Below are 15,908 nucleotides of genomic sequence, written 5' to 3' on the forward strand. Positions count from 1 at the left end.
TAAACCCTTACTATTATCATCATGAAAACTCATCCCAGATGTAGCTCAGCAGAAGTCAATGGAATGATACCAGGTTTGAATTTGGTCACTTTAACTAGTCTGAAAATACACCCAGAAGTTAACAAGCAATGGATGCATCTGATTCACTTTTTTATTATTTCCTTAGAAGTGGGATAATTTGTCAGCAGCACAGTTGCTTTTATGATTAACTGCCTGAGGTTGAAATGTTATGAAAGCAGCATTTCAACAATGGGCTATAGTCATTTTGTTCTACAAAGTGCTGATTGTAATAGAACTGCAATAATAGTTTGGTTTATCCACATTAGTCCATGCACAAATGAGCAAGACAAACATTTCACTTTATACACTCCATGCAACAAAAATGGAGATGAAAGAGAGAAAACATGCCTGAGCAGAACTTCACTGGTGTTTTCCAACTGATAACCTAAAAAGTGCACAAAATAATGGTCTTGTCTTCTACCTTGCCGACTGATTTAGGTTAATAATTGCAGGGTTTATATGAAACATGTAAACAGGATCAGAGACCAGCAGAAATAGACCTATGCTACAAGTGAAATATGGGATCACAAATTGTTCACAATTTAATGTTTTACTTCATACAGTTTAGATTTTGTGGGGTAACTTTTCGTATGAGAAATTATTTTAAGTAAAGGCTCTGATCATTATAGAACAGCAATCAGCTGTCCTATGGAATGTTTCATCATCATAATCCTTTGCACTTGGATACCACTTTTCATCTGAAGATCTCAAAGGTCTAGCTTGTTACAGCTCTTACTTGGAGTTGCATCTACTTGCCCCAGGGGTTAATTTGGCTCCAACCTCACAATCCTAAAGACCTTAGAAAATTTATATTGAAAAAACCCCTACAACTTCCCCCCCCGCCCCCTAAATTGCCAATATACAGATAGTAGTTATTTTGTAAATGCACTAACTCAATGTTTACCTTCCTCACCCAGAGCTTTCACCAATGAAAAATCCCAAATTCAGAATACTTGCAAAGTTTCAGTTTTTAAAAAAAAGTGTATTCTATCTGTAAGCAAGCAAACAACTTCACTTCAATAAGCTGCTTCTCTTGAAAATGAATGTCAAGCACTTTGGGTGTCAATTTATAGTATTAGCTGCTAATTAATTTCAAGTCCAAGTAACAACTATGAGACAAGGCCTTGAGAGGTGAAAGACAGAATATTCACTGACACAGTCCTTAATCGCTCAAAAGTGGCATCTTAATATTGATTCATTTTCCATGAAATATATAAGCACATAAATTAATCTAATTCCTCAGTACACCAGGGATTTGCTCAGTGATGTTAACCCAGGATGGAATTCATCATTTCCAGAATTAGTAGATGCAGGAACAAGATGCAAACACGGAATGGAAAGATGAAGACAGCATTGTGTTGCACTGAATCCATTGGAACGTGTGATACGATGGAACAATGATGTGCATACATGATGTTGAGATGAAGAAACCACTATCCAATTTGATCATGCTGTGATGCTAATATGAATTTGATTTTCATGAGTCCTAGAATGATGGAGTTTATTACTTTTATTTTTGTGCACGATGAAATTCATTGATCATGTGACAATACCACAAAGGCATATTTGGCAGATGCTGCAAAAGTTGATTTGGTGCTCTCTAGATGATTGCTGTGACAACATGCTGAGAATCTCACGTTTATCAATGCATTGTATTTTGCTGCCAGGTATGAGCAGGGTCTTTCAAAAAAGAGACTAGCAGAAATTAAGATTTTTATTTGTTTTTAGTATCTTAATATTCTTGCTTTTGGCAAGATAGCCTTTTAGTTACCAAGAACTATTTCAAGGTTATAGCATGGAAACACAGCTGTCAGCCAAACACTATATCAAAAGAATTGGTCTTAAATTCACAAGTTCTAAAGGCTGATAACCTGCCAGCAAAATAAAGAATTATTGACAGAGATGGACTGTTATGAACCGCATTCCTACCTGTTCTCCCAGGTACACCTTGTGGACCAGGACTACCTTTAGGACCTTCCATAGGTGGCCCAGGCAGGCCGGGCGGACCTTGTGGACCTTGTAGACCGGGGAATCCCTGGAAACCTCTTTCACCCTTCAAACCTGTAAGTCCTGGGGATCCTGGAGGGCCAGGTAATCCCATCTCACCCTTTTGCCCTGTTAAACCAAACAGACATGTTTATGGATGCTGTATTTAGTTTAGTTACATGTAAAATATCGAAACTTCAGTTGAAGTATTAGGAAATGATTCCATTCTTGCTTATAAAGGTGTAAATCTGAACACACCTCACTGGCACCAATGGGGTTACACCAATATAAAACTGGCATGAGAGGACAATCAGACTCTAAAGAGCTGAGACTTCTTGCAGGACAAGAAGTTGTATAACTTGGGGCATGCAAGAGTACCTTGCTAAATTTCACTTTGCTACTCTTCAAATCCACTGATGCTCAAACTCATAAGGGTCTCACAACGCCACTTCTGAGCAAAGGTTTAATGGACGTGACATTGCTGTGGTGAGATCCCCCAGTATTAAGACTTTATTAATTTCATACAATATAGCACAGAGTGTTAAGACATATTTGATACAATTTTGAAAAGTGGCCAAGTGATTTAGGAGTCTTAGTCACCTTGAAAGTCAAAGGAAATTAGACTCCTAAGTGTCTAAGTCACTTCAGAAAATTTGCAAGTGACTTTTGAAAGTCACTTAGGTGCTTCTGCAAATTTTACCCATTGTCATACCTTATAACTAAGCCATATTTGTTAGGAGTAAATCAACAAAGTACAGTGCATGATGCAGTCAATTTAACCGTCTTGTCTTTTTTGCTTAATTGTTAATTCACTAAGTTCAATAGTGAGCCATGGGGGTCTCAGTTACTGATGCAAATTAGAGAGGTCCTACTGTAGTATATGAGATAAAAAGTTACTGCTACATTGTTAATTTGGTACAGCATAACGATATCAGCTAAATGTCTACCACCTTTTCTCCCTTTTGTGTATATATACATTTTACAAACATCCTTATTAAGGAAAGAACAATGACACTTTGCCTGATAATCCTGGGAGTCCAGGAGGTCCTGGGCGCCCAAAACCTGGTTGACCTGAAAAGAAACAGAATAATCTTTTTACAAATGTGGAGTGCTCAACTCTCCAGAAGCAGGAAGCCTAGGGTGAGGATAAGAAGTTAGAATCCCCTACTGGTAATTCGGTTTCCTTAATGAGGGGGTTCTAATAGGGTTCTCGCTCACTTCCACATCTCCCCTCAGAGTTAAGGGATCTCCTCCAAGGTGATATGCTGCTTACATGGCATGTTTCTTTCCAACCTCAAGATGGTCTTTCACATTATGAGTTTTGGTAAATTTCCATTTATAGTTGTGAGATAGTAGCTATTTTTAAGGGAGTACCTTCTGGATCCAAGAAGGTTCTAGAGCAGGGATGGACATTTTTAAGGTAGTAGAGGGCCCACAACCCACTAAAATGCTTTGGCAGGTCATTAAAAAAAAAAGGCTCCAGGATATAGTGGAAGAGGTAGCCTTCATGGCTGAGGAATAAGAGGCCCTTGCTGTCCCAGGGCAGCTTGCAGGCCAGAGCAATGAGTCCCACAACGATGCTACCATGCCGCACCACATACACTTGCCCACCCATGTTCAGCTACATGATTTCTGGGAAGGAGGATGAGCTCGTGCCCGCCAACACTACCCTGCCCCCGGGGACATGCTACCCCCATTCAGCAACCCCAGCAGCTGTTCACCAGGGCCATCCAGGAGTGAGACCACAGTAACCAGAGCTGTGACCTTCTGCCTGCACTGCAGCAGGTGCAGAGGAACTGCCTCCTCTCCTCCAGGCGGTAGGAAGAACCGCCTCTCACCCGCTTTCACCATCCTCTGCTCCGTGCTGACCAAGGTTCTTACCCCTTCCATCACTCCAGGTGCTGGCAGAGCCACCTCCTCTCACACTCAGATTTGGGTGGACCTGGGTGAGCCCACCCATGGCTGCATCCCTGGTTGGTGGGCCAAATAAAGTGATCTGGCAGGATGGGTGCAGCCCATCCCTAGAGGTAGTGGAAGCAATGGCAGCTGGAACGGAATTAGAGGGGAAGGGATTGTGCTCAACTACAAAAGCCTTAGAGGGCCAAATGTCTAAGAGTGAAGAGAGTTCCTGCCCTGTATCTCACTGGAGGCTTGATGCCCTCCTTTGTGTGCACCCTCAAGAGCTGGGAATCACAGAGGCTATTCCAAGGGAGCATGGATGGTTTTGGAAGAGGACAGAGTAGAAATCAGAACACAGAGTTAGAAGAAGAAAATAAAAAGGAAGGAACCTAACCTGGTTCACCCTTCTGTCCAGCTGGTCCAGGAATACCATCCCGACCTGGCTGCCCTTTCTCCCCTGGAAGACCCGGGGGGCCAGGACGGCCATCACCACCTAAAAAAACATAGAGCAACATATTAGAGCAGAGCACACCTGCCACAAAACTAAAACTGAAGGAATGACCAGGTAATATCAAGTCCATGTGAATGAGAACATTTAAAATCCAAACCAAAACTCTTTCCTTCTCTGCTTTCTGCACTCACAGAAAAAGGTCACAGAACTGTGATCTTTAAGCAGTTTAATGGCGATTAAAATCCATCTAATGCTTCCTTTCATAGGTGAGATTAGGTTCTTGCTTCTGCAAACACAGGCTAAGATATTACAATGCTTAATATAAAGAAAGCCAACAGATACAGAAACAGATACTTGCTAGTTTCAAAAGGTAATGAGATAACTTTGTCAGTGACACAAGTAGTCAGGGTTGCTAAAAGAAGGTTCAAGTATAATGGCATTATTGTAATTTGGTTTCAGGGTACTATATGTACATGTGTGTGTGAGTGTGAGAGAATGAGAACAGATACACATCACACAATATAGTTGTCAAGATATGAAAAAAGAAGCTATTTCAAATTTTAAAAAAGGTTCATGGGACCAAATCCTGCAGGCAAAACTTCCATGGCAATTTACAGTTTTAACACAATAATTTGATACATAGTGTAGCACTTGTAATCACAGTATTCCTTTTGCAAGGTCTAATTCCACCATGGTAAATCTGCACTTGCCATTAGTGGATCTGGTCATATGCCCTCTGTAATCAATGAGAATTTTGCCATCCAAGATGGGATTCCATGTCAGAAATTATTATGAAGAAACATAAAGAACCCATAATGCCAGCCTACATTTTCCTGAAACGGAATTTGGATTTTGCAAACAGCATTTCATAACCTTCACTTTCAACTAAAGCTTTGAAGCTATTTCAAATCACTCTTTCCTGTTTAATCCTGCAAGTCACAGTTTGGGAGTCAGATATCTACTATAGGTCACAGAACTTTCTGATGGACAGCATAAGCCAGGCTTAAATAATACAAATATTATAACTGAGGTTCTGCAAGCTTGACTTTGTTGTACTATTCATGCCTACCTGGTGGCCCAGGTGATCCAGGGAGACCAGGATTACCTGGGGGTCCATCAATACCTTTTGGTCCTGGAATTCCTGGTGTCCCTGTGAAATAGAGACATGTTAATCAAACAAGACACTGCAGTGTTCTATCAGGTACTGGTAAGCACTGGATAAGGTACAAGTCAGACCAAGTAAAGAGTGTCAAGATACTGTACAACACATGCTGCAACTGTTAATACCATAGATTTGCAACCATTCATTTAAAGGGGCACTAGGACTTTAAAGAAGAGGAAGTTCATCAACATAAAACATGGTTGCCTAAAGGTGGTTTTTTTCCTGCCATCCTTCAGAATCCCACCTTCTTAATTACTTAATGCTGAAGGCCAATAGTATCATCTCTAAAATGGATATAACCTAGTAAACAGCAACAGCATATTTAGTTAGCAACACAGTGAAAGCATGATGGACAGCAGCTAACCCATCATTCCCCACTCCCTACCTCCTTTCCAGAAAAATATCTTAATGGGACATGGGTCTCACCTCCATAGCATTAAGTTAATGTGAGTTAAGGACACTTAGCACCTATCATGTTTGGTCCCTTAGTTTATATATCACTAAATTTGGACATGAAAACACTGGGGTTGGGAGAGCTTCTCCCACTGATACTGCTACTGTCACTCCTCGGGGCTGGAGTAATTAAGTCAACAGGAGAGCTCTCTCCCGTCAGCTTAGAGCATCAGCAGCGCAGCTGAATCATTGCTGTAAGCTGCTAAGAAGTCTCTAGATAAGATTGCCAAACCTTATGAATTCATATTTGTATGCACTGAAAAAAAATCTCCTCTTTACAATTAATTCTTAAGTTATAATAAAAGCCAAGCTCCACAAGGGCTTTGTTGTAGCAGTCTACAAGGGAAAAAGTATGGCCAAACTCAGCTATTTTGTGTGTCAGAGGAGTTAGTAATCTGACCATTGCAAGCTGTAGTATTGGCTTTCACAAATGTTCATGTGTTCTGGTCCCCACACTACAAATGAATTGACATTGATTTTAGAAGGAAGTTTAAAACGATGCGTCTCTATCTCTTTGCAGGGATGATTCCAGTAGCATTATATGAACTGGCTCCACGGTACGAACCCCAAGCAATTACAGCCTGCCACCATTCAAGTTATCTGGAGACAGAAGCCAAAACATGAGAGCATGAGCGAAAGACAGGAAATTCCAATAAAAATTCCAAGTAAAATTACCTGGGAATCCAGGAAGGCCTGCTTCTCCTTTTGCACCTGGATTACCTGGTAATCCAGCCAAACCAGGATTTCCAGGTGTACCTTTGCTGCCAGGGTTACCTGGGTATCCAGGGAAACCAGTGTCACCCTGGAAAATATTAGGCAAAGATGAGATCCATTCATTTTCATTTCATTTAATTCTTTTTGTATGTTCCTATTCTTGACATCAGACACCAATGAATGTCATTAAAATCTTCACAGTTTTTCTTTTTGCCTAATTTGATGTTAACCAATGCTTAGTGCTGGAACTGCCTCAGTAATGTTTATTACCTGAAAATGGCAACTGTAAAGATTTTAATGGTGGCCGCTGCAATTTGTTTGTTTAGTGTTCCCCAGAGCCTTTCCCCAAAGATTGTTCTTTGGCATTGTGAAAAGTTGGAGGGGTTATTTTCTTTTAGCTCTACATGGAGATATTTTTTTAAGCAATTTTAAACATACCACTGTAAAAATGGCATTGTGGGAGCCCAGGTGTATTGCATCTCAATAATGCCATGTAAAACCTGTTCAATTTACAAGCACAGAGTATTTGTCTAACTTGTCAGCCCTGGAACCTCAACTCTGAAAGTAAAACACTCATGCATCATCACCAGTAGTAAAGGTTGAGATTGTTACATTTTTTATACAAACAGATTCACGCCTGTACACCCCATTGCGTTCCAGTGCTCTCCACTAACTCCAGATTTCTGTTCAGCCATTAGGCTTTGCTAGATGTCATGAAAATAGGAATTGGGCATTCAAATCCCACACGTGGCTCAAAAGTCTCAGTTATAAATAAAGTGTCAAATCTTCCTAGTAGGTGTTATTGAGCTACCAATATATTTTAAGCAAACACTTTATATTCCTCAAATTGGAGCTAGAAACCATTCAAATCTGCTCCTATGGTATAAGCACAGGTTTAAGGAGTGGAATACGATCAACTCATGCTTTTAAAAGTAAGAGATGAACTAAGTTTCATTCTAAGTTTCAAATAAACATTTATGGGATCATTGGCAACAAGACAAGTCCAGGTAGGAGATCTCTGGCCACGTTTATCCTGGTTACCAATCGTTACACCAAAAATAAATCCCCCCCACCCTTAGTTGTAACATTCCAATCAGATACCTTGCTAGGTTAATGAGATATTTCTATTAGTTCTATGCCTACTAGTTATTTTATCACTGCAGTTGCAACAAGTTCACACATACTTCTGCTTCTTGTTCTTATTCTTTGCCCAAGTGCCATAATTCCCCAAGCATTTCCCAGACCTGAGGAAGAGCTCTGTGTAAGCTCGAAAGGTTGTCTCTCTCACCAATGGAAAGGTTGATCCAATAAAAGATATTACCTCACCCACCTTGTCACTCTATAATTCCCTAAAACATCAAAATCATTTTCACAGCAACAATTGTGAGGTCAAACAGGATTATGGTGTCAGGTGGAAAAGAAGCAACAGAATCTTTTAAGAAGCCAAGATTCTGTTGCCATGCAGTTATCTTGGATATTGGAGAAGGAAGAAAAATACAGAAGTGTGCGATATTTTATCTAAGTATTGCTTTTGCTAAACAGATTGTGTCTCAAGATTAGTCATAAGGCTCCAGTGACAGCTGCCAGGAGCTTACTTTTTTTTTATATATAAAGTTCTGTCACTTATGTAGCGAATGTTTGAAAATCTGGCCACCGGTATCTTTTTTCAAGCTTTAGTTTTTGGCAGCAGCAACTGTGACCTTTTAGTTGCCTCTTCCCTGTGGATGTCTCTCTAAATGGCACCTCTGCATATTGTAGTCACCATTTTTCAAGAATTAATTGTGGCTGCTTGAGATTGGAATGGAGCAGTTCATTCTACTACCCTCTATAGGTTGTCATTATGTCACAAATTATAACGGTGACATAATGACAACCTATAATGAATCTTAAGTGAGCCATAACTAGGATAGTCTCATATGCAACTTTCTGCCAAATGCAAACAACAACACAGACAGGGGTTTCTACAGCTGTTCTAGTTTCTTTAAAATATTACTCTCTACCAATGGAAATGGACATCACAGATGCTTCACTTGGTAGATGGCCCTCTGTTAAACAATTCTTGATAAACAAAGACTTTTATGAGGAAAGCCAGTGCTACCTTTGGCTGCAGGGGAAGTGAGTTGTATAAAGATTTTCAAAAAACCTGTTTTTCCTTTAAAATGGATCTTTATTTTAATCTTAAAAACACTGAATCTCAGTGTGTCTTTTTCTTCACATAAAAAATTAATGCCCTTTAACACAGAAATATCATTCACCCACAGCACCTTCTAGGGAAGGATTTTGAAATATACCTTAGGGCCAGGGATTCCAATATCTGAAAGACCTGGGTTGCCTTTCTCTCCCTTTAATCCTGGAAATCCTGGAGGGCCAGGCTGGCCAGGACGTCCTGCTGTGCCTTGAGAGCCTTTAATACCTGGGACACCTGTCCAAAATATCAAAAAATAACGGTTTTGCAGCAGCTTCAGAGCAGTCAGTCAAATTGTAAACTGACCAGGAAAGACTAATGAAGAGTTGAATGACTGATGAGACTTATTGTTTTAACCAAAAATAAACAAAAACAAACAAACAGCTAAAATCTCACAGGGCTTCAGCATATTTCTCATACAAGGGGGAGGAATTTTACAGAATGCACAAGGATATAAATATTGCCTGTGTGTGTATATTTTTAAACTCTGACAAAACCAAGAGGCCCTTGATAGTAAATACCAACCAATTACTACTATAACCCCCAAAATATTGGTGGTGATGTCCCAACACTTCTTCCAAAGTAACTGAATTACTATATCTATTTCCTTTTGAATAAATAACCCATCTTATTTTCCTTCTGATGGGCTAGTCCACAGAGCCCTTTTAATTTCTAAACTGTTTTGTTGGGTGGAATCTGAAAAATGAGAGACCAGGCCCAATAAAAATTGTAATAAGATTCTTAGACAGACTTGTGGTCTCAGATGAACTACACATGAAAGCTACAACAGAAATGCACCCTTCTAGCTTTGTATCTGTAGTGCTTTAAAATGAATGTACTTTGTTAAATATTCTATTATACAAGTCTGAATTTTCTATACCAAAGCATATACCATATATTCTTTCTGTACTTTTCACGTAAGTATATGCATACTACTTTACATATATTTACATTCATATACACATTACACATGCAAATCTGCCTCTGTTCTGCAGAGATGAAACATACTGACCGGATCAATGCCTTTTAGTAACTAACCTGGAAGCCCCGTCTCTCCCATGGCACCTTTTTGTCCTGGAGGTCCTGCTAGTCCTGACTGCCCAGGAAGCCCTGGCTCTCCCTTGGGGCCTAGAAAGTAGGTTACTTTAGTTAATAAATGGCAATGACAAATCATTTTGATACAGTGATTACTCACATGAATATGGCCATCTTCTAATTTGGGGTTTCTTTGGGTGCCCAGCTGCCTTGAGATACCCTTTTTCCCAATCTGCACTGAAGATTTAAAACTTTTCTTTCAGCTGCAGACCTTGATGTAGTTAGCTATGCCTTTCCTCCTTGAGTAAAAATGGATTGCACATACAGCTACAACTTGGGAACCATCTGAAACCAACTAGCACAGAATGTGGCTGCCAGTTTCTTAAGCAGTGCTTCACACAAAGAGCACATTCTCCTGGTGGCTCCTTAATCTGCAATGGTTGTTCTTTAGTTTCCAGGTGGAGTTTAAGCACATGGATTCGACTGATAAAGCCTGAACTGGTGTGGGTCCTGGCTGTCTGAAAGATTGCATAAATTCCAATATGACACCTAGAGCAAGACTTGCAACCAGGCAATGCTGGTAGAGAAATGCTGAACAAAAATGTAGAGGCTTCAGATGCAGCAGAATAAATACCTTGAAGTAAGATTTTTGATCCATGCGGTAGCTAAAAGCATAAATATGATTTCCAGCTAGCCTTCCCAATACTTCTGTTTGGTCTGTTGCTAACTGTAGAGGTAAGGACTAATGATGTAGGGATATGTTGACTAGGTCAGTCAAGGCTACTTACAACTCCTCCAATCAGGTTGTTCTAAGCAGCAAGCTCGTTTCCAGCTACCCCAATGGCAATCCCAAACTTCAACCAGATCAACAGCTCAAAAATCGCATTCCGGTACGTCTAGTATTTTACTAGGAGTAATAAATCCACAATTTGGATAGGGATCCCAAGTTCCTCAAAGTCTGCAGATATTTAGATCTAGAAAGTGAGGTTGCCCTTTATGGTGGTACTACGATGTGAGTAAAAATGACATGAAGTCATTCAACATCAATGAAGAAAGCTGGGAGGAGAGTGCAGAATCCAGTTGAATCTGGAGGGAATACCTGGCACCGGGTGCAGCCCAGCACGAAGTGGCTTTGATTCAGATGATGGAAGCAAAGTGAGAAAGAAGAAAGCAGCATGCTGTAATCTTGGACTCCCATAGAGACAATACATGGATCTGTGAAATTTATAACAAGCTGTGTCGCTCCTGAATTGGGCTTGTCAGTGATAAGTGGACTCACCAGACGCCTGACTAGACCTCTTATGCATACACCATGATGCAGTGGATTGAAGGTTCCCTAAATATGGTTTAAACCATATTTTGCTGCCACAAAACCAACTGCATGTGCATTTTTACAATCCAAAACATTCATTACAAAGGCTGTACATGGGCAGGGTTTTCTACCTTACCTGGCAATCCTGGTGCACCTGGTTGCCCATTGAATCCAGGTGGCCCTGGGTCACCTTGGAGACCTTGATAACCTTTCTGGCCTGATACTCCAGGAATACCTTTAAAGGAAAAAGACAAACTTAATTACTGATTTTTTTATTTTTATATCAAAGGAGAAATTTTTCTCATATATGAATAAAATGCCAAGTAAGGATTCTCTCTCATCAGGTGAAAATCTCCATATAAGCTAACCTGAGATGCAGTACCACTGAACACAAGTCAGTGTTCATGGAAGACCCTAGATGAATATCTACAGAACAGAAACAACAGTGTAGACAGAGGCAATACAAGCTTCCTGACATCAGCCACTGACAATACACTTCACAGCCATCTGACAGGAAGCCCTAGGTCTGCCTTGGGTCCTAGAATAGTAGATTAGTTTTGTTAATAGAATGCAATAATAGATCATTTTGATGCACTGGTTACTCACATGAATAGGATGGGATAGGCTCAGCCTACATATTTATTCTAACCTGTGTATCTGCATATGGGCTACTTTTGCAAGTGGTTTTGACGTTATGCTTGGACTGCAAGCACTTCAAGGCAGGGATGCAGAGCACCTACCACAATGAAGCCCCAAATCCTGGCCAGGGCATTAGGATGCTTCTCTGATACAAATGTTACACAATAATAAGAGTTCACTAGTAAGGACACTGCAACCGACTATATGGAGCAACTCAGTTACACTCAAATGGTCACTTTAAACCTTCTCTTCAAGAGAAGAAAAAGAAGAGAGAACCCTAACCCCATCCAGTTTAAGTTTTCCTTGCAGAGAAGGACTAACTGATTATAACTGAATCCATCTCGGTTCGCCATCACCTGTAGGAAACAAGCCCATGTATGAAATTCCTCACCTGGAATGCCTGGCTCGCCTTTCTCTCCTTTTGATCCCAGCTTGCTTGGATCAACTTGTCCAGGGGGACCTGGCAGGCCTGTTTCACCTTTCACGCCTTTCTGCCCTGCCAGTCCAGTAGGTCCTGGCTGACCTGGTAAACCATCACTGCCTACAGCATGTACAGACAGCAAAAGGAAAGTGTAATCCATAGGGTGGGCTAACATCAATTATGTTTCTATCACACTCTGCTCTATTCACAAGTAATGAAATTCACCCAGTGGGTGGTGAGCTCCCACCGTAAGCCACGCAAGGGGCTGAGTGAGGGGCCATACATGGAATGGTTGCATAAGGGTGCCTACATATGGAAAAGGACTATATGCCTTGAATAGACCAGCACAGAGGGAACAGACAGCTGTATAACAAAGCAATGATCCGGAAGCCCCAACACATTGCACACTCGACATTAATAAATAAAAGTAATAATACCACTTCTATCAGGCTGTTACATAGCGCTTTCAATCAATAGATCTCAAAGCAGGAACAGTGTTTGAGAGTCTGCTGGCCGCCTGGTGCAGAGGAAGATTGGTGGATTTTACCTACCAAACTCACAAAATTCACCTGCATACAGCCAGATTATATGGGCTTTATGTGGCGGGAGTGAATTTCATCCATGCTGCTTAAAGCCAACCCTGGAAAGCCTGACGACGCAAAGCCATCAGTCCATCTTTTACACGGTCTAAAGCAGACTTTACCAAGTATTATCTTTAGCATCATTTGGATTTCTTTAATATCTTCAATCCAAGGATCTCAAAGATGAAACGGCTAAAGCCTCAGAATGCCCCTTCCAACATGTCACATGGATAGCTTACTACTGCTTTAAACAAAGTACCTGTGAACACCAAAGTCAGAAAGATAACCCAACCCACGCGATGAAATTCCCCACCAAAGCCAAGACTACATCAGACGCTGGTCCCAACATCTTTGAAGGATAAGCAGTGTTAAATTCTCTGCACTGAAAATAGTCAGACAAATGTTACCTTTAGGACCAGGAAGGCCATCTCTGCCAGGAGTTCCAGTAGGACCTTGTGGACCCGGCGCTCCTATCACACCCATCTCACCTTTGGCACCTAGATGCATTGAACCACCAGTGTCATTCTGAACAAAAACCCCAAAGCAATCAGTACTTCACTTTCACCTATCTTCATTCCTATGGTATTAACCTGTACATCAAAGTCAGCTAAACTTGAGTAATTCTCATTTTATACCTAAAACATAAATGGCCAGATCCAGTGAGAGGCTGAGTCCATGTAAATCCCAGTGCTTTCAATGAGTGTTACAGTGCTTAGCCCTTCTAAGAATCAGCCTCATATAGAAAAATAACTTCCTAGAATAATTTATATTTGAATGTGGCGTGGGCTTTTCCATTATTAATTCTTGCAGAGAGCGGTGTGTGCTTGTTTCTTATAAGCCATATAAATGCGGTTCCTGTATAAAATATTTCATGAAGGAGAGTTATTTATTTTAAATTTAAACCGTTATTTACTAAAAACAGCAAAGCAGCTGCTTTTACAGATCCAGACTAACACAGCTACCCCTCTGATACTTGACGCCATTATTTACTGAAAGTCATAGAGGTAATTATAAATACGCAGGCACAACTGGAGAGAATCAAACAGTCTATTTCTTGGAATATAATGGCTTTCATTGTGTGGAGTCAGATCCTTTTGCAGTAAAACAGAAATACTGAAAAATCATAGAGAAGTTATCAAGTTCAGCCTCCTAGGTTGAGGCAGGACCAAGCACACCTAGAGACCATGCCTACCAGGTGCTTGTCCAAACTGTTCTTAAAAACCTCCAGGGACAGGGATGCTCCCTTGGAAGCCTGTTCCAGAATTTAGCTACGCTTATATAGTTAGAACATTTCCCCTTATATCTAACCCAAATCTCCCTTGCTGCAGATTGAAGTCCACTACTTCTTGTCCTAGTGGACATGGAGAACAATTGATCAATGTCCTCTTTACAACAGCCCTTACCATATTTGAAGAGTGTTATTAGATTCTATTTCATTCCTCTTTTCTCCAGACTAAACATACGCTTTTTTTTTTTTAAAATCTTTCCTCAGAGGTCAGATTTTCTAAATCTTTTATAATTTTTACTGCTCTCCTCTAGGCTCTCTCCAGTTTCTCTACATCTTTTCTAAAATGTGGCATCCAAAACTGGACACAATACTCCTGCAGACGCCTCACCAGTGCCTAGTAGAGCAAAACAATTACCTCCCATATCCAGGGCCGTCCCTAGCTATTCTGAGCCTCTATGCAGCCCCACCACTGCATAGAGGCTCCACTGGGGAGGGAGGAAAGGGGGCAGACCTCTGCGGGAGGAGTGGGGCTGGCCTCAGGACTCCATCGGGGGCAGGTCTGGCTTGGGGGGCAGGAGGGGGAACTACCCCCCAGCACTCACCAGCAGCACAGCTGGGGCCGGGTCGCCGCACTCCCGCTGCCAGTGAGTGCAGTGCCCCGGCCCTGCTGCAGGGGCGGGAAGAGGCGGGGCTGGGGTGGGGGCGGAGCAGGGCAGGGGCCCTGGGGAAGAGCCGGAGCAGGGGCTGGAGCAGCACGCAGCTGTGCAGAGTCACATTGTTGACTTATATTCAATTTGTGACCCATTATAATAACCACCAGATCCTTTTTAGCAGTACTATTGCCTAGTCAGTTATTCCATATTTTGTATTTGTGCATTTGATGTTTCCTTCCTAAGTGTAGTACTTTGCACTTATCTTTACTGAATTCCATCTTGTTGATTTCAGACCATTTATCCAATTTGTCAAGGTCATTTTGAATTCTAATCCTGTTCTCCAAAGTGCTTGCAACCCCTTCCAGCTTGGTGTCATCTGCAAATTTTATAAGCATGTCCTACACTCCATTATCCAAGTCATCAATGAAAATGTTGAATAGTACCAGACACAGGACAGGCCCTTGCAGGACCCCACTAGCTATGCTCTCCCAGTTCAAAAGCAAACCATAGATAATTACCCTCACTAAGATCTTTCAACCAGTTATGTACCCTCCTTATAGTAATTTCATTTAGACCACATTTTGCCAGTTTGCTTATAGCCTATGTCAAAAGCCTTACTAAAATAAAGCTATCACATCTACTGCTTCCCCCATATCCACCAGGCAAGTAACCCTGTCAAAGGAGGAAATTTGGTTGGTTTGGCATGATTTGTTCTTGACCAATCCACGTAAGCTATTACTACTAGGGCTATGATTTTATTGCGGTAATTTTTAATTAATTTCACAGCAGAGGTACAGGAAAACCACCATGTGGGATGGAAAGAGGGGAGAATGTGCGTGGGTTGGGGAACGAACACATATTACATTCACTGCACAGCAGCTCCTGGCTGGACCCGGCTCCCAGCTTCAGCATGGAGACCTGGCCCACATGATCACAGCGCCACTCAGGTTTGGCGAGTCTGCCCCTCCATAGACCGAGATGGAGGGGCAGATGTGCCAAACCTGAGTGGTGCTGCGATCATGTGGGCCAGCTGCAGGTACTACGTTTGCTCGTCTCCACTCCTCTAGGGCCTTACCCATCCTTCACAAGTTCATAGTTCCGAGATTGTTTCAGCTAGTTACTTCAGTAT

At 41.4% G+C, this 15,908-nt stretch overlaps 1 protein-coding gene across 6 annotated transcripts in view; it reads right to left on the bottom strand.

Annotated features, from left to right (window-relative positions):
- Nucleotides 1–15,908, bottom strand: part of COL4A5 (collagen type IV alpha 5 chain) — a 135,069-nt gene that overhangs the window by 18,692 nt on the left and 100,469 nt on the right. For all 6 annotated transcript variants that reach the window (XM_039488497.1, XM_039488494.1, XM_039488496.1 and 3 more), the window contains 10 exons: nt 13,306–13,395; nt 12,288–12,437; nt 11,394–11,492; nt 9,949–10,038; nt 9,017–9,147; nt 6,687–6,813; nt 5,466–5,546; nt 4,340–4,438; nt 3,067–3,117; nt 1,990–2,175 (listed from right to left, as the gene is read on the bottom strand). In XM_039488497.1, the coding sequence (XP_039344431.1) occupies nt 1,990–2,175; nt 3,067–3,117; nt 4,340–4,438; nt 5,466–5,546; nt 6,687–6,813; nt 9,017–9,147; nt 9,949–10,038; nt 11,394–11,492; nt 12,288–12,437; nt 13,306–13,395 (1,104 nt within the window). The remainder of the gene's footprint in view (nt 1–1,989; nt 2,176–3,066; nt 3,118–4,339; nt 4,439–5,465; nt 5,547–6,686; nt 6,814–9,016; nt 9,148–9,948; nt 10,039–11,393; nt 11,493–12,287; nt 12,438–13,305; nt 13,396–15,908) is intronic.

This window comes from Mauremys reevesii, linkage group 9, assembly GCF_016161935.1.
Source record: "Mauremys reevesii isolate NIE-2019 linkage group 9, ASM1616193v1, whole genome shotgun sequence".
In the NCBI taxonomy this organism is placed as follows: Eukaryota; Metazoa; Chordata; order Testudines; family Geoemydidae; genus Mauremys; species Mauremys reevesii.